The 27,624-nt window shown below is 44.0% G+C and overlaps 1 protein-coding gene across 3 annotated transcripts; it reads right to left on the bottom strand.

Annotated features, from left to right (window-relative positions):
* Positions 1 to 4,585: 4,585 nt before the first annotated feature.
* NCEH1 (neutral cholesterol ester hydrolase 1) lies at positions 4,586 to 25,888 on the bottom strand. 3 transcript variants are annotated; one of them, XM_075418313.1, is made up of 5 exons: positions 25,671 to 25,888; positions 16,147 to 16,375; positions 14,180 to 14,249; positions 10,936 to 11,107; positions 4,586 to 9,436 (listed from the first exon to the last, which is right to left on the bottom strand). In XM_075418313.1, exons 1-5 carry the CDS (start codon positions 25,806 to 25,808, stop codon positions 8,819 to 8,821), a joined length of 1,227 nt encoding a protein of 408 aa, XP_075274428.1. In that variant the 5' UTR covers positions 25,809 to 25,888; the 3' UTR covers positions 4,586 to 8,818. The 3 variants fall into 3 exon arrangements, with proteins under 3 accessions (XP_075274428.1, XP_075274430.1, XP_075274429.1); XM_075418315.1 differs by lacking the exon at positions 16,147 to 16,375; XM_075418314.1 differs by lacking the exon at positions 16,147 to 16,375 and having other exon boundaries at positions 14,185 to 14,249.
* Between the last annotated feature and the right edge of the window lie 1,736 nt (positions 25,889 to 27,624).

Here is a 27,624-nt window from a genome sequence, read left to right as displayed (position 1 = left end):
CTTTTAATGATTTCTGTGCCCTGATTGATGTGGAAGTTGAAAGGTAGTTGGGTTTGCTCCCAGCTCCAGCTCTGGGAATGGAGATTGGGTCAAGCCGAGTTGCTTGGACGCCTGTAAGTGAAGCTTGGTGACTCCTGTCACCAGAGACAAAGAGGTGCTGAGTTAACCCTGCTGCCCTGAACTGGTGACAGGTTAGTAAACACGGCTGTTGAGGAAGTTTTAGGAGGAAGAGCACCCAGCTGTGTTGGCTCTGCTGGGTTAATATGCAAACAAATAAATGACTTTTCACAGCTCAGGAGATACTGTTCTGGGCAGGCACAGGAGAGGTGCCACGGTAAGAATAAACTCTACTCAGGATACAGTTGCATTTCAAAGTGACACCGAAAAATAAGTTAAAATTGGGATTTATGTTTTGAAGTAAAGGCCCAAAGAGCCGGGATGGGTGGCAGATGTAAGCAAGCATGGGCATCTGCCTCAGGGTGACAGGTTAGCAGACCTTTTTAGAGCTAGCTTGAACTCAGACACTCCCTTGCAAACTCAGTCAGGTGAGAAGATCACCAGCCCAAGAAATCAACACAATGACACTCATTAAAATAGAAGGCCTGAGCCTAAATTCATGCCAGTAGCATCAATTTAGTCTGCATAAAAAGAACATTATAAGCCTAGAGTCAGTCTATAATCTTAATGAAGTGGTCCTAGCTCTGTACTACTGCAACATATATACACATATATAGGTGTGTGTATATACATATACACAAATACAAATAAGTAGTTCCTTAGACTCAGGCTAAAAGCTTCTGTTTCCCCAGCTTCACCATATCACTCATGGTGAGCCATGTGATTCCGCAGGCCGTTTTCACATTTGTAGCCCTGTCTTTAATTTTCATAATTCTGCTGAAGTTGGACACTCAGTGAAGTCTATGTCTATGCTCGAAGAGAGTCCTTATATAGAAGACACTCTGTCTGTACGCTGACCTCTCTGGGGTTTAATATTAAATACAAACCTGTGATGTGCTCTCTGATTAAATCTGAGCAGATCATACAGGACCTGAACTGAGCAGCTGGCTCTGTGCTCAAAACCAGGCTCAGACTGTGCCTCCAGTGCATTGCAGTGACTGTAAAACAACAGATAGCATCTTCCCTCCCTTGAACATCCACACTGATGATCAAAAGCAGGATTTGAGATGTAATCGTATGATATTTTGAAAGTCTGGTAAGCTCTGTTCCATTTCTGCAGATAAAATAGCAATGTAAAATGAGAATGCAAAAGGAAATACAGAAGTTTCTGGAGGCTCAGTGCCAGGCACAGCCCCTGACCCCTCACACCCGGCCTCTGTGGCTGCAGGAGGGAGGTGAGATGACATTTCTGACTCCTGCCCTCGTGTGCTTTTCAGCATGGTTTGGGGTGGAGGGGAAAAAAAACCCTCAGAAGTAGATAGAGTCATAATAAACGTATGGTGCTGCTTTGCAGTGCTTCATAACCCGTGGCACGTTTGCATCGCAGGGATGAACACGCTGGAGCAGCTGGTGTGACGGCAGCTAACGCAGCGTGAAGGTGTGCACGTGGCCGGATGGTGAAAAACATCAAAGGTAACTCATCTGATGGCTCAAATAACCCAGACCTCCACTGCTGACTGTGCCAGCTAACACTGGCTCCCACGGGCCCCAGAGCAGAGCATCAGGGCTGCTTTGCCAGCAGGGCTCTCGGGAAGGCCCCCTGCTCTTCCCAGCATCAGGAGCAGGGTACACAACTCCTGTTAAAATCGCCTTTTGCTTACAATGAGTTGCCTTATGCACCATTAAAAGAGCAGAAATGCAGTGGCACAAGGGCAGAAATCGCCCCACTTCTCCAGGTATTACCCTTGGGGGTTGAGATGCAACCATTTCCAGGGGCACTCACAGCTCTCCACAGATTTTTGGAGATGCTGCTAAGCCTCCACGTGTCCCTCGCTGACAAACCCAGATATTATATGATGGCAATGCAGATAGTTCTGGAAACACAGCCCTCAATGACCATGTAGCCGTGCCCTCGGCGCAGCGAGGCAGAATTCCCCTCTGTGTACTCCCTCACTCTTTTGGATCTGCAGACTCAAAACATGCACAGGCACCTCCGGCGAGACCCGAACAACCGCACACACCCCGACTGGTTTGCAAAATCTGAACTAACAGCAGCTAGATTGCCTGAAAAAAATCCTCACAGCGTGCCAAGGACTGATTCATGCTGAGGAATGGTTCTGAGCTTGGGGTTTTTTTGCAAGAAATCTGAGTAATTTCCCATTAGCATGAGTTTTATGCCTTGTCCATGCGTGAATTCACAAGTCAGGGGCTGGGTTGCCGCAAACATTTTGGTGCAGTTCCCGCAATGCCGCTTTCGGTTTCGCAGGGTGTTTTTAGAAACTTGCTGGGCCTTTTCCAACGAGTCTTTGCTTTCAACGCTCCCTCTGCTGGCTATAGCGTGGATTATTATCTTTAATTAAAAACCTCGGACTCAAATTCGATTGCACTGAAATTACTAGGCTAGCAGCAAAAACTCCCTTTCTTTGCCCCTCCGCCACACTCTGCATCCCGCAGCTCGATGGCACTGAGTGTGCTGCACCTGCCCTGCTGCTGGCACAGTGTTGGTGGGAGGAGGGGAGTTCTATAACGCCAAATATTTTTGCTGTTTTAAATCTCTTAACATAAAATATATTCTCTACTGTAATGAACTCTGCCTCTCCTAGATTCCCTAGAATGTCTTATGATTGCAAGTGATGTGGTTTGCAGAAATTCTGCTTCAGAAAAGAATAAGTGGCTTTGACAGAAATACTTAGCGTTCTTTTGCTTATAGAAAGCTAGAAAGAGTTATTTAAAATATAGTTTCTGTAAAAACAAGTTTTAAAGGAGCCATCGCAGGGTTTCTTTTTTGTTTTCTTTTGCCTCTCTTCCCGTTGAACTGTTGATAAACACTTCAAAAAGCTGTAGAAAAACATTGTGAAAAATTATTCAACTGATGTTAGGGGTAAAGCTTCGTCTTGTATTAATGATGTGCTGCCAACGATTTAAACAACATTTATAAAAGAAATAAATGCCGTTGGATTAGTGCCAGAAAAAAGATGGAATTAAGAGGAAGGAGAGAATGTGTGCCTCCCCTGGGGATGCGCAATGCAAAACATGGCCCTGCTGCAGAGAGTTTTCTAAGTGTGAGGCAAGGAGCAGTGCCCAGGCAGGTGGGATGCGGGTGAAGGGCACGGTCAGTGGGACGCGAGGGTGGCTTTCTGGATGCTGAGATAGGCGGCTGCGTGGGCTGTCTGGCCGAGGGATGGATGGACCCCCTGTCACAGCCCCACCGGGCACCCGCTGCTGCTCCGGTCCAGCTATCGAGGGCAGGAGGTGGGAAATAGGGTGCTGCGGTGGGAGGAGGGGCATACAGCTCCAGCACCACCGAGGCATCCCGTGCATCAGAGGTGTACCCGGCTCAGCCTCCGAGCTTGTCTCTCCCGTGGGCTTTGACGTGCCAGCCAGCCCCACATGGGTGTCTTGTACTCAGCAGCACCGTAGTTCTGCAAAAACTTTGTGCTGTATCCATGGCAGATCAACGCTTGAATTAAGATGCCTCACATACCCGTCTAACGCCATTTGAAGGTGCTGCTGAGGATTTTTGCCAGCCGCTTTGTCGCTCCTCGGGAGCAGCTCGGTGCCTGCGGAAGGGCAGCACAGACGGCAGCGCGTCCGGCAGCGCGCCCTCCCTGTGCGTCCTCCGGCAGCGGCACCCGGCATGGGGTGATGCGCACGGCTGCACCCAGCCGTGGGAGGCACTGCCCTGGCCTTGCCAACCCCTGCACACTCAGGCTTTGTACTAAATCTAAGAAAACATGACTGGAAAAAAAATGTTCCATGGGGCCCAGTCTGTTTTTAATGCATTCAATTTAACGCAAGCAGGAGTATGACTCCTGCTGACTTAAAAAATAGGCTTGTAAGTCCTTTGAAGTTTTTTTCCCCCCACCACTTTTTTTCAGCAGGAGGAAAGCTTTATATTCTGTGAAAGTCACAGGACCCTGCTGGACAAACGGCAAACCCCCACGTTGGGGTGTTTCAAACGTAATGCTGCTACGACCGTTAATAAATGAGAGAGCAGGGGAAGAAAATGGGTAATAGCTCAGAAAGAAAGAATGTGAAAGGAAGGCAAACAGGAATGAAAATGGAACGAGGACTTCCACTGGCTAAAACAGGTTTTAAACATCTAAATAATTTCTAAACATATAAAAATCTGTTTATAGATCAGAATGGAGAACACGAGCTCCGCTGTGTAGCTTGAAAGAGAGAGGAACAGCAGTAGTGCAGGTATTGTCCACTATTCAGCGCCAGCAAAGGTGGTCATTGTTAATCATTTGACTGAAACAAACTAAGGGGAGGTCACCCTCGCAGCCCACAGACACACAGGCAAGGTTTCCTGCCCTGAAAACCACCACCTTGGCTTTGGGTCAGCAGTTCTTTAGGAACTCCGAGGTGTCCCATTTTGTTTCACTGACCTCTGCTAAGTGAAAACTGAAATTGGAAACGTTGCACATTGGAAAATGAAACCAGTGGTCCTGGGGGGGGACACACATCACAGATATATTTCACTTTATTTATTTGTTCTTCATTTTGATAGCACATCTCAATCACACTTGTTAATTAGACCTTACAAGATCTTTCCCCTGCACTGGGAAAGAAGCAAAAAACAGTCAAGCATAAGATATTGAGTGCATTCACATCAAGTATGTTGTACTTTGGGGTTCTGAACATCAAAATAAGAGAGCACTAAACCAGCTAGTTCTGGTTTTTTTGAAACAACATCATTGACATAGATCATAGCAGCTTAAAAGGTTTAACACAGGTTAACCTACGTCTACTATTTTTATTTGAAAAAGCTTCTAATAAAGTTTGGTAAGAGATTAAAAAAAAAAGAGGCCCAAAAACTACAAAATTATGTTTTAAAGATAAAGCATTTCTTTTTATTTTGTAGAGCTTCAAACCCATGATGGCCTTTCTGCTTTGGTTAGGGATGCAGTTTTGAAATCGCTTAGATGAAGGTTAGAAAATTAAACTTATTTGTGACTTTTATGCACCACGAAACATCTTTAAACGGGTCTGGGTTTTCGGAAATGCCGAACACCCATCCTTTAAGAGCTCAGAAGATAGGGAGACAAAACCTCCCTTTATTCCTGTGAATATTGGCCAAAATACAGGGGACCTGCTAATATAGTTCCCAGGTCTATGACAGCAGGATACAAATGGCTATAGGTTCTGTTACGTGAGTTTTGGGGGGTTTCTGGAGCTTACATTTGAATGCTTTGATGGCCATCACGAACAAGATATTCTTGCAGTGGGTAAAGTCTAATTGTAGGAGCGGGGGGAAAAGAAAAAAGCAATCTGCAGAAAATAGTTAGCCATACCTGCTGATTTAATGAAATGATAGACAAATTTATTGACTATCTGCTTTTAGAAGACTAACTTTTTACTATGCACAGGTGAAATATTGTTACAAATACTTGATCTGATCCTACAATATGTAAGGTGCCCTAAACTGCTTTGTGAAATAACCAAGGAACGAAGGTGCTAGGTGTGCCCGAGGAAACACTTCAGGAGACGTAGGACTAACCACACGAACAAACCGAGGTGGTGTAACATGCATTAATCTTCACCTCTTGCCAGCAGGCAGCAGCTCTCCGTAACCATGCTGCCAGCCCCGGCAGAGCTCTCGGCTGAGTTATTGCTCCGCTGACGGGAGCTTGCAGCATCTCAGCTGGAAATAACCCAAAGCTTTCAACTTTGGGCATGTGAACGGCGTGCAAAGCAGAACAAAGCAAAGTAGGAGGAAAGCTGAGTTTGGACTAACACTTACTTCAAGGTTTACACTGAATTTTAATCAAGTGTCTTGTGCAGCTATACACGGAAAGGTCTTTTTATAGCCAGAACTCAGACCTCTTTTTGTATGTTATAGGATCCATCATATATCTTTGCAGCTATGAGGTACTTAAACCACACAGCTTCATGATAAAAGTACTCAAGATATATTCACAGGACTAATTAATACTGTAACATCTCACCCAAGCTGCGCTGCAATCTTGGATGTCGCATCAAGCTGGTGATGGCTTAGTAAATGCATTCAGTCCAGTTACACACTTACTTGTGCCAAGACTTTAATGTGCTTCAGTCCATGAAGGAAATTTACAGCCGACTCCATGAATATATATTCCAGCTCTCCATTTCATTTCAGCTAAAAAAAACCAGCAGCAATTATATTATAGCTTCATAACAGATATTTATAACTTAGCTATAAACAAATGCTGATCTAAAGCTTTGCACACAGCACTCAGGCAAACTGAATTATTATAGCATTTAAAGGAATATTAACCACTTTTTTCCCAGTACTACAGTTATTACTACCTTTTAATGATGGCAGGTGGATATAAATTACATCTTTTCTGACATAGGTTTATTCTTGAAGTGGGAAAGCCAGGAAGAAGCCTATTGTTACAACTCAGTGTAACAATATTTTCTGACTCTGTAAGTCATGGTCTAGAGTCAAGTAAACGGAGCTGTCTCCATACAGTGGAAACGACGCTGGAGCAGACCCTTCTTCAAGATTAGTAATTTGTCTTTAGCGTGGACATAACTTACGTTACTGCCTGCATTAAGTGTAAATTATATCTACTGAAGTTGTGTTTACGGAGGAAGGGAGGAATCCAGAAAAATGTTTGAATTATTCTGCAGTGTTAATTGGATATCTTGACCAAAATTTATTCTGATTCAGATTGTCACTTGGCTCCTCTAAATCCACCGAGTCTTTGTAATGATAAATGGAAGAAGAATCTGAGCCACTGTTGAAAAAGCTTTGGCTTGCGACCTCTGTGTGAACCTATGCCCAGAAATGAGTTTCAGCCTGCATGACCGAGCCTAAGTGGAGGCCTCATCTCATTAACAGCTTTTCTTAACACATACAACCACATTAACATCTTGATGTTTCTAGGAAGCAATGATTCAGCAAAGCCATTTTCATATTGAATTTAAATACCAGTGAAAGTGGACTGGTCTGTATATATTTTAAACGGCAGAAGGTGGTTTGATCTACCAGTGCTTTTTTTCAAGAACTTGTCAGAATCCTGCCGTAAGAAACGCTCTAATGAAATTGCCTTTGTCGTGATCTCCCAACAGCCAAGAAGCTTCACCTTGTGGTGCTGCGACAGGAGCCGGGGCAGAGATGAGCCAGCCGGCCAGAGGACCTGCAGCCTAGCCCCATCGCCTGTCACGGGCAGCTGGCAGAGAAGGATGGAAAACCAAAAGCTACGGGAGCTGTTTGGTGCCTGCCCATCACCGTCGCATCCGTGTGCTTCACCAACACCTGCGGATTCGGCTTCGCAGCTCCTTTGTGAGGTAGGAAATTACTGCTCCCTCTCTTGCAGAAAAAGAAAGTGAGGCCTAAGGAGATTAAGCTGCTCTCCTGGGGTCCCACAGGAACTCTGCGGTAAAGCTGAGGATGAGTTTAATCCACTAGTTTAGTCACGGGGCAGCCATTCTCTCCTCTTTGCCTAGAAACACTGGGCTTTTGACACAACCTTCATTTCTGCAAGCTGTAAGCATCCTGGGCAATATGTGCTGTCGCAAGTGGTTTCACTTCCCTGTCCGGCTTGTCTGAGTTTTACAGACTGGCTCAGACTGTAGAGATTTGTTGCACAACAGCGAGATCATCTTACCTGGAGTTTTGGGTCAGTCTCCAAGACAGACAAAGTTTATTTGCAGAACTCAGATTTCAATCTTCCATATAAATTAGAGCCCACTTCTATCTGCTTGCTTCCTTCCTTCCAGGAAGCATGAAATACAATAAACACTACAAGCACAAAATGTCAATGAACAAAAAATACTATTAATTACAAACATTAGTGCAAACCACACAGTAGATTTTTTTTTAGGATGCTCAGTATTTTCAGTAAGGAGGTCATGAAGCTGAGGCTTTAAACACAGACGAAGTCACATTCTTTAGCCAAATAAGTATTCAGCTTTGAAGCTCGCTCACGTAAACAACCTGGGTTCTAGTGCTACACATAGTATTTTATCCTATACATTTGCATGTATGCTGTAATACTTTTTATTGAAAAATATATTTAGTGCTGTGCTTTTGTAAAATATAAATAACTAAAAGGCAATAAAGACCAAATTCCAAAGCTGAATTACATGTTTGGCTAAGAGACTTGTCTAGCGTCATCTTAACTGCTTAGAAGAGCTTTTTTTTTTTTTTTTTAATTTAAACGAGCCTTTTGTCTATGTGCCTAAAATCCAACACCTAAATCCATGCTCGGCATTCAAATGCATGGTTCTGCTATCAGAGGTGAGAGTGCTCACACTTTCTTTGTCATCAAGTGCTCACCACTGTTGAAAACTATGTTTTTACACATTGACCCATTTTTACATATTAGACGTAGATGTGTTTGGCTTTACCTCAGATCATTTGAAAAGTGTGGCCCTTGTGCCTAATTAAGAGTCAAAGCTTGAACGTTGCAGCCAGTTAAGAATGCTACAGGAATGCTGATCTCCCTGCTCAACATTTGTTTCTGTTTGGCAATTGTCATCTGAAAGAAGGGGGGAAAAAAATCAAAGTTTGGAAAAATATTTGTCAAAAAACTTTGCCGGGCAAGGCCAACGGGGCTAGCGAATGCTGATGTTAGTGGTCTGTAACCCCCAGCAGGTGCAGCGGCAGGGATGAAGTCCGAATTTGGAAAAGTGCACTTTTGCATTGCTTGCTCTCTAGCAAGAACAGACACCCGAGTTGAGCACCCTGGGTCTTCCAGAAACGCTCTCTTCAGAGGTTTTCATCCAGCCATTTTATGTAGCTGTTCCTGGTCTGAACGCCCGCAGAGAAATCAGTAGGCCAAATGGTGAATATCATACAGCCATGAAAGCAGTCATCGAAGTGATCGAGCGTGACTTCCACGCCGGCGTTCTCCAAGCGCTTGGCGTACATCACCCCGTCATCTCGCAGGACGTCATTCTCACAGGTCAGGATGTAAGTCTTTGGCTGCAGCTGCAGAGTTTCATTTTCTGCGAGGAGTGGGACTGCTCGTACATCAAGCAGCGCTGGTATCTCCTCGACGATGTCAGCCTTGCCTGTGGTTTGTATTACAGGCTTGTAGTTCTTTTTGAACGATGAAGGCAGTAGAGATGTCCAGTTCAGCCGTCCTCTGAAAGAAAGAGCTTGGCCAACGTCAAGAGCAGTGTGGTTGTTAATCAGCAGTGAGTGAGCCAAGTCATAATTACCATTGAAATAATCTATCCAATAGTTGATCATGACATAACGAGGAAGAACGGGCATATTCATGTTCTGCTGATAAGAAGGTGTATTGAAGTCAAATGCCTGAAGGACTGGATAAATTAATGCTTGCAGTTTCGGTCTGATGGTCAAATGCTCATCTTTGCTAAGCTGTGGGAAGAGTATAGGATGGAATTGGGATTATAAAGAAAATAAACATTGCAATATCAACCTGGAACTTCATACAAGCAACCATTCATTTGACAATTTTTACACTGAATTCTGCTATTACACAGATAATGTTGCTCTTTTCTCTTAAATATTAGCACCCTGATCTTTTCCTTCTCTTGTAAGGATGGCCAGTCAGGCAGACCCAGTATCCTGTCTCCAACAGAAATCAGTGGCAGAAGTTTACTGAAGGGTGTAAAAAGAAAAAAAAAAAGTGTAAAGTGGCATTTTGCTAATGCAGTTCCCAGTTTAACAATTTGCAACTGAAGAACTTCCTGAATCATAAGGGCTCTTCTTGCTTTTAACAGTTTTTCATGGATTTTTCTTACATGAATTTATCTAATTATTTTTTTGAACATATGCAAGCTGCTGGCATCCACAGTTTTATCTAGCAAAGGCTCACCACGTACAGAAGCACCTCTCTGTGTTTGATTTGAACCTGCCATCTGCATTTGATTTGAGCTTACGAATTATAAGTTTGGTGACCCCCTAATGTTTTCCTGAAAGAATCAGCAAACACTTGTTTTGCTCTATCTTCTACACAAGATACACAGTTCTCTCTCATATCTCATCTTGTCCGTCTCTTTTTCAGGCTGAAGAATCTTAGTGATTTAACCTCTCCCTGAAACAGTCCTACGTCACTGTTTTAAAAAGAATTACGCATCAGGGAAACGAATTAGGAATGCTGCTTCCAAAACGTGATACTATCATGTTTATCAGTCCTCGACATTGAAACTTTTAATGTAATTGTCCCCTATCAATTTTTTTGCCCTAATTCAATACTGCAAGGTTGTCATGATAATTAGTTGCCTAGACACGGCATCCGCTTTCTTATCACCAATGGTTATGGCAATACAAAAAAGCTAATAATAATATTTCACTCAACTATGGAAAATATTATTACTTGCCCCAGGCTGCCTTTAAAATCTTTACTAGATTAAATTCAGATTACATTTAAACTGCAGATATACAAAAGAAATGTCCTTAAAATTGTGAAATGTTACAGGAAGACAATTTAACAGAAGAATTAAGTTTCCTTTATTGTATTCTTTGTCCTTCATCTGTATTTGGAAGAAATAAAAACATATTTTCAGAGATAAGCATCTAAAAATAGGAAGCTAAATTGATAAATTACACATGTACCTAGTTACCTACTTCGAAAAATAAAGAATTCACCAGCAAAAGGGGTAAAAAAAGTCATTTAGCTACTTGTTCTTAAAATCTGGCCCATAACAACTCAGAACTGTAGTAAGACATTGCCAGCTATGTGATTGGGATTGAGTCGTTTTTCTTCTGTAAAGTGTCTATGGGCTGGCTTTCCACCATTCTGTCTTTAGGGTTGGCACATCACCTTGTGATGATGCAGCACAAAGAATCTGTCAACCTATACGCATCACTAAATTAGAGATTGTTGCAGTGTAATATTTGACACTGGATGTTACCTGCTGACACACAGCAGCTGCCAAATTTCCTCCTGCACTATCGCCAGAAATTGCAATTCGGCTTGGGTCAACTGAATACTCAGCTAAGACATCAGGCTGCAAAAAATGCTTAGTAGCACGCAGAGCATCATGGAATTGCTCGGGGAAGCACACCTCTGGTACCAGCCTGTACCTACAAAAGAAAAGAGATGACAGACAATTATTATCGTCAGCATACCTCTCTTTCAGGATTAATAAGTGATATCAGGTATTCCTTAATAGCAAGTAACTACCTCATTAGGATAACTATTACGGGAAAAATCCGAGGTCTGTAATAGTTTTGTAAGACTTAATCCTATCATTAATATTCTAATGCTGAAAGATTAATACAAACCTATTAGATATGAATAATACCAAGATCTTCCAAAATTGTGCTGCACTTTCGTAGGATTTCCCAGTAGAGGATTTCATCACACATTATAAAAGTTAATGAATATTTAAAACACCCTTGGCAAGGGAGTCATTACAATCAGGCTGTTTTTGATCCAAATCCCCACCTTAACTAGTACAAGGGAGAATGTATCATATATGCCCAACAGATTCCACTGAGCCAAACACCTAGGCAGTTCTGTTTCCTGAATTTTCACTTGTGCTCAGGAAAGAATGAACCTTGCTATAGCTCTGTGCCATGAAATGAACAATACCCAAGAAGTGAAGTCATACCAGTTTGTTCCAATGCAACAGATTGAATAATTCCTTTCCTTTATTGAGGACAGGAATAGGAATATACCCATTGCACAGGTGAAGAGACTGAGGCACAGAGAGACAAAACAGTCTGCCCAGGAGGAGCCAGCAGCTAAGTCCCATTCGCAAGATTTTCTCAGTTTCAAAATAACAGTGCAGAAGAAGTCTGTTCATATTTACTGAATAATATGTAATATAAGAGTTGTTACTAGGCCTTATGTTACAAAGTATGTCTTCTGTTTGTAGCTTTTCAGCCAACAGATTTTACATATTCTCAGCAGAGCTGAGCAAAACAAGCAAAACAAAATCCAGTTTTCTGATTCAAAATATTTTCTTTAGAATCTAAGCTAAAAAAGTTTCATGTGCAGAATAAATTTTAAACCTGGGTTACACAAAAAGTGTTTCAAACTCCAAATCTGACCTGCTTTCAGAAAGCAATCTATGTTTAGATTACATCAACGACAAGGGAATATGAGAGAGTCCTTTGGGAACTACTCGCAAAACTGGATAACAGACTACCAGTACTTGGGGTGGACCTGCTGGAGAGCAGCTCTGCGGAAAGGGACCTGGGTGTCCTGGTGGATGACAGGTTGACCATGAGCCAGCAGTGTGCCCTGGTTGCCAAGAAGGCCAATGGGATCCTGGGGTGCATTAAGAGGAGTGTGGCCAGCAGGTCCAGGGACGTTCTCCTTCCCCTCTACTCTGCCCTACTGAGGCCCCATCTGGAGTACTGTGTCCAGTTCTGGGCTCCCCAGTTCAAGAAAGATGAGGAGCTACTGGAGAGAGTCGTAGCAGAGGGCTATGAGGCTACGAGGATGATGAGGGGACTGGAGCATCTCTCCTACAAGGAAAGGCTGAGGGAGCTGGGCTTGTTCAGCCTGAAGAAGAGAAGGCTGAGAGGGGACCTAATATATGCTTATAAATATCTGCAGGGTGGGTGTCACGAGGATGGGGCCAAGCTCTTTTCAGTAGTGCCCAGCGACAGGACAAGGGGCAACGGGCACAAACTGAAGCAGAGGAAGTTCCAGCTGAACATGAGGAAGAACTTCCAGACCCTCCTGGACAAGGTCCTGTGCAGCCTGCTGTAGGTGACCCTGCATCGGCAGGGGGGCTGGACTAGATGACCCACAGAGGTCCCTTCCAACCCCGAACATTCAGTGATTCTGTACACGTAGATCATGAAAGTGAGACGTGCACTTAAACCAATGAGAAATCTAATTAGACTTCACTAATTGAGTACAAACACCTTGACTGAAAGATATGAAGGCTAAGGAGAAGAGGGAAACAATAACTCAGAGAAACAAGCAAAATTATACCACCATAAATCAGAAAAGGAATAATAAGGAATTTCTCAATACTGTGATCGCTGCTCGTCTGGAATAACCAATAGCTGCTTTTTGACTTCTCATTATTTCTACTGATAAGCAACAAAGAAGTAAAAAAAAAAGCAACCCTTTAATGCACGCTATAAGTATTGAATGAGTAACATCAACTCCATGTACTTAAGTTGCAATTAGATCACAGAGCTTGGTACGTGATCAATTACAGGTACGAAACTTGAGTAGTTATATGAAGTGGTTGGGTTTGCAACAGAAAATATTGAAGTTGACAATAAGGATGGGAAAAGCACCAATCAAATCGGAGTCATCTGCGTAAGGCAGCTGGCTAGTTGAGAGGTTTGTTTACCTTAGAATCATTCAGCGAGTTAAAAACGCAGCCCTGCTTCTCTGTTGCCTGGCTCCCTGGCAGTCCTCTGCTCTCGAGTGGAGCACAAGGCATGAATGAGCTGACTGGAGCAGCGGGAGGTTGAGAGCAGCAGGAACCTGCCAGCCTCCGCGGTGCATTCTGGTTCACGAGCAGGGGTTGAATGATTTGCTGATTTTTATGGTGCAGATCCTTGCTCAATATGACTTAGAAACTATGGTTTACAGACTGACTTCGGGGAGGTTTAAAACATATATTATCTATGTAATTTTAAAATTTTTAATACATATATAAAAAGATACCTTGCAGCAGTGGGAGTGGCCACTGAGGATGGGAAGAGTCCCTCTTGCTACACGAGGAGGCACAGAGATATGGTTCAGCCTTCCTTCAGGTATACATCATGTCCAAATGTGTTTGGTTTTTTGTTTGATTGTTTAAAGTTCACAAATATTTACAGACTCATAACTTGGCACTTTAGTGATCTCAGGTTTTAGTTGCACTCCTTACATTTAGATACAATTGCAAGATGCACTAAAATTTGCATTTTAGTATTTGCCCAACTGAATTAAGTGCTACTCTCTTTTCTCACATTTCTGCCTTCTAAAATGACCTCTAAAATAACTAGAAACTCAAATGAATTTTTGATACCATTCCAATTTCTTGTATTTTTAAAAGGGTTAAAATATCAAATCGGTAAAGAGAATTATTGTCCAAGTTAAAGCCTTACACATAAGCCAGTAACAAGGGAAAAGCTAAAAGAACTAGGTTACGTATTTCTAACACCTTAAAGTTACTTGATCAGTTCTAGGTTACTCACTCAACTGAGACAACAACCGCACTGAGAGATTCGGCCATGATTCTGCAGAGATTGTTATAAAGGCTTGTTCCTGGAACGAGAGGACATGGTGTTAGCGACATACGAGTCCATTTATGTCAATGTTCACAAAGCCGTACGTAAGCCTTCTCAGAACAGAGACATGATACAAATATAAGAAAAGTAGATGAGATCAGCTTGAAATAGATAAAGTGCCAAATATATATTGCAGCAGAAGGAACATAATTCACGCCTTGAGAAGTCCTGCAGTCTAATGCTTTCTTTCTCATCTGTTTCTCGGTGACTTGGGGCATGTCATTTCATCCACCAATCACAATGCTCTCAGTCGGGCAAAACTGAAGGTACCCAGAGGCTTGGGGGCATAAGCATGCAGAGACAGTTATTGCTGTATGAGTCACTGCTCGTTGGTCATTTTATTATAGCATGCATTATTTTGATTCAAATGAGTTGCCCTATTAGCATCAACCGAACTACTCATTTAAGGGAGGATTAATCACAGCTATCCTATTTATCTGTGGACTGATTTTCTTTAATTTTATTCTTTTCCAGTTACTTAATTGCTGGTTCCCGGTACTATAAAATATACTAAGACACAAAGTGTTTTCTAACGTATCTAGTCTTAGAATTTAATATTTAGCCATAGCATTTGTGTCATTAACTTCTGCATCTTGGACTTGAGGATAGCATCTGACATAGCTGAGTTACAGCCATCCAAACAAAGCGTGGTAATTTAATATAAACTTTTTGCACAACACGAGTCATATGCAAACTGCTACAGAACACATGAGGTGGGCAGGTTGCTAACAAACACCCCTTAGGCAGGCCTAAGAAAGCCCACCTCAGAGCACAACTCCTCTGTAAGAAGAGGAAAAAAAATTTAACTGCTATAGGACTACTGGACAAAGAGACTGGGATTTCCAAAGGCACGTGAAGGCCAAATTTTAAAATTATTTAGGAACCTAAATTTCACTTAAATCGTGGTCTAAGTGACTTATACATGCATAGTCAAGTGCAATCAATACAGCCTTGTTTTGGAACATTTCTGAAAACCCCATTAATGTTATTTTCCTAAAGATGAAGCCACAGAATGCACCAGGGCTGTATGGACTTCATGATGTCACGGGAGCAATGGGGAAGGAAAAGAGGGATGACTCCTGTCAGATCTGGATCTCGGAGCAGCCGTGAGAACTGCACACCCTTTCTCCTCCCAAGGCTTTTTTCCTCCTCTAAGACGTGGTAGGATCAGTGGTTAGCTTATTGCTGCCCATAGTTGTACCTTACTTTCTCTGATCACGTTTGTGGCTTCTAAGTTAACTGGAGTAAATAGCACTAATTTTCAAGGTAATTTCTGTTAGCGGTGGCAGGGATCCCCTAAGGGAGGGGGCCAGACCATGGGATGGGAACCCACCTCTACACATTTTCTTCATCACGCTGCCCGTTGTCTGTGACCAGCAGCATGTATTCCCAAGCAGGCGCTATTTAAGAGCCAAACAATAGCGCTGCTGTTACATGTAGGGTTGTTCAGCTCACTCTTCTGCTAATCACTGTGTGAAAATGGGGCAAAATCCTTACATGTAGACACTGGATCCTGATTACCAAGGACTGACATTTGCACGTGATCATAGAAAACAGGAGACTGGCCCAAACAGCCCATGCAGGCATCCCAGGAATTTAAACAATAAGCTATTTTGTCCTCTCAGGATGTAATGAAATTAACCTTTTGGTCCTTTTACAGCTCATGTGCAGATAAGATATGCATTTTTGCTGTGTGTTCACAACATTTTTCTCCCTCCCTCCTTTGAGCTGATCTACCAGAGTGAAGACCGCTCTTACTGAATTCAGGTATGTCTTTGCAAAATTGCCATCCCTGGCAGGAAAACCAGCTTTTGGCTTCTCAGGCTAGAAGAAAACCAGACCAGAATCCTTTTTAATTACTGGCAGACACATACTTGCACTTGCCAAGGCCCAGCCCCCTCCGTGGATGTAAACAACACTGCGCTTGAGCCTTTCATCTTGCTTCGCAGGGGGTTCAAACACTCTGACTTCCACGCCATCAAAAACAGCATCTGTGATGTTAATGTCTTCAGGGGAGACAGACTTCAGCTTGTCAAAGGTACAAATCACATAATTCAGAGCTATCAAGTGATGGCTGAGTCTCAGATAGTGAATTAGGTGACACTAAGTAAGAAAAAAAAGGAGAAAAAAGGAGATTTCTATTACTTCAGAGCGTATCATACGATACTGGATCAATGTTTAATGCAACTGTCTTCAAAGGGCAGGTCCTATACAAAACTGAATATGGATTCTTATAATATTCATGGGCAAATGAATGATTACCAAAGACCTCTAATGCTTTTAAAGCTGTATTAAAACAAAACCCTGTCCATAAAAGATTCTCTGTTGTCAAAATAAACCAAACCACACTACGCGGGTCAAGACAACTGTGAATGAGTGCTCAGGTCCTTGCCTTCGAAAGACACCTGGGAAAGGAGAGGAGAGGAACCTCACCAGCATGCTCCACTATGGGACTGGGGAAGCTCCTCAGACCGGTGCCACCAGAGGGCAATGCCACACAGGCAAAGTTTCTCTGGTGGTAAGGTATCAAAAGTGCAAAGTATTTCTCTTGTTCCAGCCCAAAGCATAAATCCCTCCATTTCCAAATTAAGAAAGTTCTCAAGGGTTGCAAAGAAAACTGGAATGGTCTCAAAGGAATATAATACTTGTTTAGTATTGGTTTGTCCTCTGTTTACGTGCTGAATTGTGAAGGATCTGAAATGTCATCCAAGAACCATTGGCAGGTTAGTGATTTTTTTTTTCCCAACCCCAGACACTAAAGCGTATTACTTTTTGTCGGTTGGGGTGTGTAAAACACTACGAAAATGAAGAATAATCTGATCTTTCTGTCCCCTTATGGTAGAAGGAGAGAGATTTTATCCCCTTTGGCTAGCCAGGATTTTTATTTTCATGTTTATTTTTCACACTTTGCCCTGAATAGGTTAAAAACCTGTTCCTCCCAGCAAACAGTACTGGGATCCAAAGCATTGCCCCAGCCTAAATGGTCATGACCTGCTCCCCACATCTGACCTGCATGCTACTTGTAGTGCATGCTTGTTCCCATTCCCTGGCTAGTGCAGAAGGGGTGGCAAAGGATGAGCCGAAGGACTGCAGGGACCATGATGTCCGGGCTGGCTATTAAAAAGTAGTGCAAAAGGGGAAAGACCCTCCAAAGTTAATCTCTATCCTAGTGATAAAAGCTAGAAACTGGATAATCAGCTAAGCCTTTTCTACAATTTTCTCAGTCACGGCAATGAAGCTGGGAGGTAAAAATCAATATATATGCCTAATGTTCAACTGTAGGACCACTACCATAAGGAAAACTGTCAGCTGGTGATCTTGTATTTCACGTACAGGTAACAGATACTTGGAAGAAAAAGCGTACTGTTAGGAGGCATGCAGCTCATCTACACACAACCGTTTTACTGTTTTAATTCTGCTAGTACCACCAGCACAGTGCAAACTGGCTGGCGTGAACTAAAGCTGCTGACACCTGAGTGAGCGGGGTCACCCAGGTACCGGCCTAACCGTGTTCATGTTGTGAAGAACAGATGGTCGTACAAAAACTAAGTGGAAGCCAAGTCTGGTTCCTCATGACAGACATGATTTTGCAAAGCAGAGTTTCACAGAATCTTTCTGGTTTCTATTATCTGTTCACAAGGAGAGCCATTTCATTTTCTTGACTTGGGTTTCTGTACCATACTTCTGCAGTACTGTTTTCGCAGCCACTTTTGGTCCCACCTTTCAGCTTCTCTGCCAGGAGCACCTGCTCACGGCAAAGGAAGGGCTAATGGAGGCAAACACACACCTCCAGAGGAAAAGCAAATTTCGAAGCATTCAGCAGCATCCGTGCCAAAGAAGATCCGTCCTCTTAGGTCTACCGCCCCAGCGCCTTACATGTAACTTTTTACTCTGTCATCATTAGTTTCAAGACAGGAAAAAGAAATATTCACTTTCAGTCAGGTGCTGTATAGAAAAGACCCTGCACAGCCCGGCTTCCACCACAGACTGCTGTAGAAAAAGACAATTTTTGACATTTTTCCCCCAAAAGTCTATACCAAGTACAACAGGCTGCTACGTGAGTGGGGGGAGGAATCAACTTCCAAAACAAGAATTTACAAAAATTAATTTATTTTCTTGCTTTAGCTTGTGGTAATGTCACCCTGCTGAGATAGTTTGGTAGGAATCTAAACTTTAAAATGTTTGCTGATTTTTGGGTGGAATATCATTTCTTTATGCTGCAAGGCTTTTCTTTGGGAGAAGAAACATTACGTATCCACCCGTCAGGAAGAAATGCTGAATTCACAAGGCTGCTTGTATCTGATTTTCAGATCACGCTTTTCTCCCACTGCTACTTAAAAATTCCCAAAGGAAAACCCAGTTTGAGTTTGAAATCTGAAGAGCAATACATCTATTAATGACTTGGCAGACAATTTGTTGGGCTGCCACTGCTGTAACCAGCTACAGATCTGATCCTCCCTGTGCCCCATGGAGGCTCCCGGGAGAGGCAGCCACTGGGAATCAATTTTAGAAATGCTGCCAGGGAAAACAATGTTTTCGTAGATTTTTTCAGCCTGACTGTGCTGCAATAGATGTTCCATTTTAGTTTTCTCCCACTTTAGTTCACATTCTTTGTAGACGAGATTACCACACATTCCCTGGAATCTGAAATGTTTTATTTCCAAGGCTAGTTAGTGTTGTTTACTGAGAAGTGTTTTGTTCTGTTCTCTAAATGGCAGAGCACCATGGCCATCTGCAGGTTATCACATGCTTTCGTGACTCTTTCTTTTTCCTCCTATAACAGACCACTATTTCCAAGAATCCAAAAGCCTGGAAGAGATGCTTTGTACACCAGGGCACAAATGCAACAGTCCTAATTTTTTTGTTGCGCATAGGCAGGTTTTTTTGCCAAGCACTTATCAGACAGATTCTTTGAAATTATAGCTATCTAATCAGCCTATTCTGTTGTCATTTATAAGGCAGCAGGATTGCATTTTTTGCTGGCAAAGAGCTAGTCTTGTCCAAAGTTTACAGATAAAATTCTGATATGTGTATTTTTTCTCTATAAATAAGTATTTAAAATAGATACACAGTGTCTCATCACTCTGTAATATAACTGCTGGCAGAAGAAAATGTGTTTAATGGTCAGCTAACTCTCTTCTAGGACTAAGGTGCCACCCTAAGGGCAGAACTGCCCATCCTGTTGACTGCTTCTGAGGCATCTTTCTTGGGCTGGCACTAATGAAGGTGAAGCGTGGCCTTGCTGCACCAGCTCAGTATGAACCCAGCAAAAACACAGAAATAACAGCAAACTTCAGCCAGGTCACTATTTTACTGATAACCCAAGGCAGGAAAGAGGGAGTGGGGGAAAGGATGGGACCAGCCCTTTTAGCCACAGTCAACAGCTGGATTGGCTTATTTCCATTATAAAAACTGTAGCCGGCCATCTCTTGTGAGCAATACTTGATTTGATTTTTTTGCTGGTATTTGTGACTTTGCCACCCTTACTGTGACAGCATGCAGTCTATCAAATATAGCACTTAAATATATGAGAATTACCTGTGTGTGTGTGTATGCATGTGGAAGAGAAGAGAGAAACAGTGATGTTCTCTGGTGAAAAGGGAGAGAAGACGGTGCTGCAATAATAAAAGCTAGTGAAAGAGAAGAGAAAGCAAAAGGACAAGGGGGAAATTAAGAATAAAGGCAAACTCACATTAAAGAGGTGATAGTATAAAGATGAAAGCCCTGTGAGCAACAGGCCCAGAACTGGCACAGACACGGCCCATCACTCCGCCTGGGTGACAGCCGCGAGTTTTCCCATGCACCGGCTAGTTTTATGCATCCATCCGAATAAACGCTTTTGTTTTCTGAACAGGTAACCCTGGGGAAATGTGGCTGGTGAACTCCACAGCATCATGGGCCGGACAGAGAAACGGGCAACCACACACCGAGTGAGCTCAGCTGCTGGGACGCAAGGCAGAGCTGGGTGAGCAGGAGGAGCCCAAGAGAGAGGGGTAGACAGGCAAGCAAGGCAGACGTATTTTGCTGGCATTTGAGCCAATTCAGCAAATAACTGCCGTGGACATATTACAGTAGCCCTACTAACAATCTATTGCTCACTTCTGATTGCAGCTTTTCATTTTGGGGCTGTTGGCTCCCCATGACCCATGGCTGCCTCGGCAGCACTGTGATTTACACTCACTCTGTAATGCACCCCAGCTCTCTGACAAATCAGGCAAAGCAACCACCATCTCCTTCTCTTTTACCAGGACCTCCCCATAACAGGGGTTTTGAGGTAAGGACAACCCAGGGACCCCCTAGAGACTAAACTGTTCAAGACTGCCACCTTCCTCCTGGTGAATTCTTTGGTGAGGGGTACCAGATGTTGAAAGATTTAACCGATGTAGGAGAAAATTCTGAATAGACGAAGAAAGGAGTCAAGGCTGTGATAAAAAGCAGACAGAATGAACAAAGTATTGCTCTAGAGAGGCATCATTACTTCACCCTTAATCACCAATATCTGTCCCTAAACTATCAGAATTCTTCTATTGGCTCCTCAGCTGGTAATTTGATGAAGAATCCCAAATGCTCACTGCTATTATCCTTACCTCCCTCATGGCCTTGTACTCCCTATTAGCCACGTGTTCTGCATTACAAAAAAAATCCAAAAAACAGTTTTTTCTGTTGCTAATTTCTATTAGCCTCTAACAGTACTCAGCACACTGGGATTCTTCGTCCTCATACGACTTCCACAGCTGAAACCGTCCGGCTTCGCGTCTCTGACCTTTAGCCAGGAAATTATCGCAGCAGGTCGCATTCAGACAACACACCAAGGCTGCGCGCCTCTAAAGCCAAGCCAAATGGCTCAGCTGCTTCCTCTGCTGCCTTCACAGCTGGTCAGACCCAAGGTCCTCCAGCGACCTTTCAGGCCTCAGCGGGATGGGGAATTAGGCAAACAGCTACGGCTCTTTTTTTCATACTGCACTACTCGAGACCGAACCAAATCTCACTCATGACTCAAATGAGTAATGATGCTGGGACTGGGTGACTGCACTGTCTAAGACTAAACTTCCTACCTTAAAGATGCAGGTACTATCCTCAATTCTGGCCTCACTTTGCAAAACACATTTCTGTAACACTGGAGTCCAAAATGCCAGCTGAACTATCTGTAGTCAGTAACAGCGCTTAGTGAAAAATAAACAGGATCATTTCCACATTTCTGTGCACAGAACATATTGTTTTGTGTGCATTTCAGACAGCTTATCCTGTTTAAAGGCGAATGTCAATTTTCTTTTGTTTTATGGAACAATTTCTTAATGCAGGTGCATTATTGCTCCGGAAAGAAAACATATTTTTAACGCTGTTGTATAAAGACAGTCCTCAAAGACAAGTGCTCTTAGTTTCATGAATTTCCTTTAGAACTTAAAAGAAACCAAATCGACTGTTTTACAGTTTATTAATTAGAAGCAGAAACTAGATTATGTTTTACTGTAAGGCTTTGTGCATATAACTATTCATGCATGATGATCTGCTTTTATACTAGAGAGAGAGACAAAAGTTATCTGCTACTGCAAATAGGACTTCCAGCGTGGTTCAGTCTCTGCCCACGTGCCACTGCTGTGAGACCTACCTGCACAACCAACAACTTGGTTTACTGTAAACCAATTCTAAGACCATGTTCTTGCATGCAAAAACATGAACAACTTGGCTGGCTACAACTATCACATCTGTCCAGAAGTTACATACTCTGAAATATATGGCTAGATAGATGTTAAAATGTTAGAATAAAAACAGTTACTGTTTTCTCTAATCCTGAATGCTGATGTCCCGTGACCTAGATTTTATTCTGAAAGCGCGTGAGAGGCAGAGAAGCATGAAGGAATCACTTGGCTGATGAGAACAAATAAGAGGATAGTTTTCTCCCCTGTACAGCTGCCTACCTTCTTCCATATACATCCATCTGATGGCCTCTATGCCAACCCATTTGTCCTTCCAAACCTCTGCTATCAGCTGTCCCAGTTCCAAAAAAATCCTTTCTTCCTTGGCATGCATCAGAATAGCAACTATCTTGACAGTGGTGTTCAGAAATAACTTATTTCAAAGGGCTTATTAAATAAACATACGCTGCTCTCTTTACTCCGATAAAGGAGAGTAGTTCAAGGAAGAAGTGAAAAATGCCTGTACCAATCCTGCTGTTAACAGCAGAATTATGAAATATTGCTTTAGACAGTTCTTGACAGACACCAGGTAAAACAATAACTATGGTTTAATCTATGGCTCAATCCCATAATTAATTCTATGTGGTTGTCCAAATTTCAGTGAAGCCAAGTGCTGACATACCTGTATACATACGTATGTATATAGTTTTTAATTTCTGATCTAAAATTGTGTTATATCACAGTTTTCTGTAAAAATGTTACCATGACCCATTTTGAGACAGGTGAGGAGGTAAATTACTCTCATTCTCAGTTAAGCACTTTCACATCAATTCATTAATATTACTAAAGTCTAAGTTTCTGTTTTCACTCTGGGGCAGCGCAGGACATTAAAGAGGATGCAGGAACAAGGCTCTGAAAACCCAGCTCACTTTCCAGCTCCGCCACTGGAATTTTTGTGACCTCAGATAAGGCACTCCATCTCTTCCTACCTCTGTTCCCCACAGTTTCAGATCAGGATAGCACTATTGGTCCCATTCTGTAGTCTGTTTTGAAACCTGCTTACAGAAACTGCCCTACAAGCATTACACATTTTTTTAACCATGTGATTATACTTGATGTTTGTTGAAGTGTCTCACGCTGAGCCAGGACAGTGAGTCAGTCCCAAGCTTGCAAAAAAATGTATTGCTGACTGGGACAAAACTCTACATGGAAATGCAAAACCTTATCATTGATACACTGAAAGCCAATGACAGCCTGATTATGTTTTATTGGTAGTGATTATTAATGCACAGAGAAAATAAACACACTATCCCTAACAAGAAACTGTCATGTTTAATGGACAGAGTCTTCACAAATCCATTTCAAAGTAAGCAAAATACAATTGATTGTATCTGCAGCCCATGAAGTTGGTTTCATGCTCTTGGAAATAATGTTTGCAGTGCGTTTCAGAGATTTTAAAATCAGAAATGTACTTCTGCCTGCTATGAAACCTACAAAGGAAAGTAATAAATAGCAAGCTGAAAATACATTCAGAAGTGGGTAAAAGTTCAGTGGTCACATTTAGAGAAATGTTAAACCATTTGGTCTTGCAGTAGCCAGTAGAGGAAGAAAGCAGAAGCTAAGGTTACAAAAGGACGTACACTTTATTTTATACACACACAAAAGCTGTCTAACAAAGTAAATACTCAAGCTTAACTTTTACGATCCTAGCTTCAGTTGACACAGGTCCTTCTTAATGGCAGTCATTTATTCCTGACTTTGTGGGGTCTCTCAGTGTTGGAAAGACTTTCGAACACCTGGAAAGCATCTCCTCTTTCTCTCCGGAAAGGAAGGCTTACCTGCCGTGTGATTCAGGGCACCTCTAATGCCTCACTTCTTTTATGCTTCTGTGTCAAACTGACTGTCTCCTTCCTTTGATCTGTAAGCTACCTTAGAGGAACTGCTACTTGTTTAGTAATTTTTGTCACTATAGAAGTTTGTATTTCTAAGGCCAGAGGCAGAAACAACTAAGAAATTACCACTTTCCCCTAAGAGGGACTTCCCAACCCCAGAGAGCGGGGACAGATGTGGGCACCTCAGCCCTGCCTGCCAGTTTGCTCCAGCCGCCACCCGGCTCTGTCCTGCACTCTGTCCTGCCAGCTCCTCTTGGGGCGACGACCTCTGGAACATCCCAAAGGAGAGACCCTTCAGCCTCCGAGCTAGAGGCACCAGAGCTCATCTGACTATGCCCAGCAAACCATACAAACAAATGGAATCTGTGCACAAGCCAACAGCAATATGCGCAGATATAGTCACAGTCACATGATTTTCTAAAGATAGGTCTCCTTCAGCTAGAGGTTACGGCCTTGATTCAGGTGTTCCTGGCTGAACTCTTACGACGTGTTTTGAGGGCAGCATGCTGGGGAGGGCATCATGGCCCTTCTGTCCATACCATCAATGAATTTGGTCAAGCCGAGTGCTTGCTGTTCAGTTACTTAACAGCATGGAGCAAACGAATGCTGAGCCACAGATTTTACTGAAGAATGAAGCTATTGTAGGGCATGTCTGCATAATTTTCGTTGCAGACATATGGATGGGAGGGTACGCAAGCAAACAGGTTTTATCCTATACAAGCAAACAGATTTTATCCTTTCGTCCTAGAGATACACTTTGATTTAGCGACACATTTGGACCATGAGTACATGCCCCAGTGGCTCAGATGAGTCTGTCTACTCCCAGGCTCTGTCTCCAACAGCAGCAACCAGAGAAGCTACTCAGGCAGAATATACAAGTCTGGACACTGAGTGGTCCACTCTGCTCACACCTCCCAGCATCCATGATTGTTGTATTAGGAACACAGCAGGTACATTGCCATCTAGTCCTTTTAGTATCCATTTACGGGCCCTCTGTCCGTTAATTCATTTAATCCCTCTTTGAATATGCTGATGCTTTCCTCCACTCAAAGTACAAGTTTACGTACATGTCAGAACCAACTTAGTAAACTGAAATGCTGCTAGGAAATCTAAAAACAAACCAAAACACCAAATCCCCAGCGCAAAACACCACACCCAGGTCACACATACGTAGCACCTTACATCGGGCCTGATCATGACTGATCAGTCCTTGTAAAAGATCAGACCATCCTAGCAGAAAATGAAGTTGACAGCTAAAGCCATTATCAGCAAGTTTGAGATCTCTGATCTGCTTCATGTGGACATAAAACCACTGGCAGAGAATGAGGGAGGCATCATGAAGTGACACAACTGTCATGCATTGCGACAAAGCCAAGCATTCGGAGGGTTTTGTTCAGTAACACGATTCCAAACCAAGGCAGTTTAATATTTGAAAGAGCTTCCCTACATCTTCTTTCCCTAACGCATATTTAATGTACCAGAATAAGAACCATTAATTCTTTTTGTATTTCTTTTTGACCAGAAGCCTGCAAGTGGGAAGCCAGGCTGACCCCCCCCGGTAAGACCAGCCCCACGAAACCAGCAGCGAAGACCGGGTGCCGGCTTCGCTAAACCCCGCACGCCGGGCTCACCGGCGGGGACGGGGCCAGGAGCAGCCTCGGGAGCCCCCGCCTCGGCAGGCAGAGCCCCGCGCCGCTCGCTCCTCCAGCGGCCCGGTACGGCGGGGATCGGCCCCGCTCCAGGCACCCCGGGCCGGGGGGCCCCGTTGCCAGCCGCCCTCGGCCTTGGGGCGCGACCCCAGCCCGGCGGGGAAGGGGAGGGGGGCTGTCTGTCCGCCGAGCCCGGCCCGGGGCCGGGTGGCCGCCTTACCGTCTGCTGCACCGCCCGGAAGGTGGCATCCAGCAGCATCAGCTTCCAGCGGTCCGACACGGCGCCGGGCAGCGGCAGGTACACGTAGTAGGCGGACAGGGCGGCCAGCGCCGGCAGCAGCACCCAGGCGGCCCGCATCGCCCGGCCCCCTCCCCCGGAGGAAGGCCCCGCGTTTCCGTCCCCGCCGGCTGCGCGCCAGCCCCGGCTCTGGGCCAGCCCCGGCGGGCGGCGGCCTTATCCGCGCCTCAGCGCCGCGCCGCCCCGCCCGCCCGCCGCGGGGCCCGCCCGCCGCCCGGAGGCCGCGCTGCTGCCGGCCTTGAGGGAAGCGGCGGCGCGGGGTCTGCGGGCGGCTCGGGGCTCTGCGGGCCGGCCCTGAGGCCGCCCGGGGGTCCCTCAGGGGAAGGGGCCGCTCCTCGGCGCCCGGTGGGCAGCAGGCGGGCGCGGCGGCGGCTGGGTGCCGGCGGGGTGCGCCCGCCCAGCCCCGAGGCCGCGGCGGGGAGAGGAGGGCTGTCAGGGGGATCGGCCCCAGCCCGTCCGGGGGGTCCCGGTCCCGGGGCGTTTCCAGGAGGAACGCGGGACAGGCTTGCGGGAAGCGTACTGCTGCCCGGTTAACGAATCGCAGTTACAGAGGGAGGGTTTTATTTTGATTTTTTAAAAGTATGTTAATTTACTAATTTTATTTTGGACTGGGACTTTGCTGGCTTTTTTTTTTTTTTACCCTACGTCAGTAACAAATTTTGGTTTAACACCGGAACACCTCTTGTACCTAAGACAACAAAATTTCGTAAATAGGTGTTTTTCCTCCCGATAAGCCCTTTCTTGCCAGCTGAAAACCCCCTCCTCGCAACGCTCGGGAGATGCAAACCCTGCGGAGTTCAGCCTCGGCACCAGTGACCGCCCAGCACCTGGCACAGCCCCATGTCCGGCAAACGGAAACATCTATTTAAATAGCCAGTAGGAATCTAACGCCGACAAAAAGAATGAGCACTGATTTTAACACGAACATTGCTCTGGGAAATGAATTCACAATACTAAAAGGTCGCATAGAAGTACACATAGAGTCCTGGAAAGGAGAAGTTTCCTTTAAACATGGACATGAAATGTTAATAAAAGAAAAATGCATTTCTAAGAAGGAAAAGGTCAGCTTTGAAGCCAGCTTTACTGGAACTGGAGTAAAACCTCGCTGATGCTAAAGGTTGCAGAAGAAAGTTTCTGCAATTTGGAGGAAAGAAGACTTTCCAGCATCTTTAACCTTTTTTTCTTAGCAACAGCAGATGGAGTTTCTGTAATTTCCACAGCCAGTTTTGAGTAGACTACAGGTGCGAAAGGGCTGTTAGCAAACAAGCTTTGCCAAGAAAGCAGCACAAGGTGAGATTCCTGAGGTCTCAAGCTTTTTATACCGACTCATCCCTTTGTGTATTATTTTGTGTGTATTATTTTGTGCTCACACCTTCTCTTTTACCTTGTGCCTTGCTCCCCTGCCTCCTTTGCCCTGCGTGCTCCCATTCCTTTGCTTTCCCAAGCATCTGCCTCGAAAGTCCACACCCAGGATCCCTGAGTGTAATAATTCATACCTTCTCTTTCAACAAAAACCATTGTTCCCAAACCTCTGGCAAAACTGGGTCTAGTCCCACTCCTCTGTCTCTTTGAAAGAGAGATAAAAAGGCTGGATGGAGTTTTTCTGAGGTTCCTTGTGCTCCCACAGACCTCCACATACATCTTGGGCTTGATCTCCCCCCCTCCTCACATTTTGAAAGCTACTGCTCTGGCTTAAACTGAATCAGTAGCTCTTTGAGGAATCCTGTTTTTCCAGGCACGTACAAAGCAGTCGGTTGAAAAAATAAAATGCTGTGGTCTGAGAAAGACTTCTTTCTTTACAAAAAAAACAGTATAAATTAAACCCCAAAATGCTTGCAAGATATCTAGGGGACGAGCAGCCTACCTATGTAAAGTC

The sequence above is a fragment of the Opisthocomus hoazin genome, chromosome 4 (assembly GCF_030867145.1).
Source record: "Opisthocomus hoazin isolate bOpiHoa1 chromosome 4, bOpiHoa1.hap1, whole genome shotgun sequence".
NCBI lineage: Eukaryota > Metazoa > Chordata > Aves > Opisthocomiformes > Opisthocomidae > Opisthocomus > Opisthocomus hoazin.
This window is presented reverse-complemented; position numbering and strand designations above follow the sequence as displayed.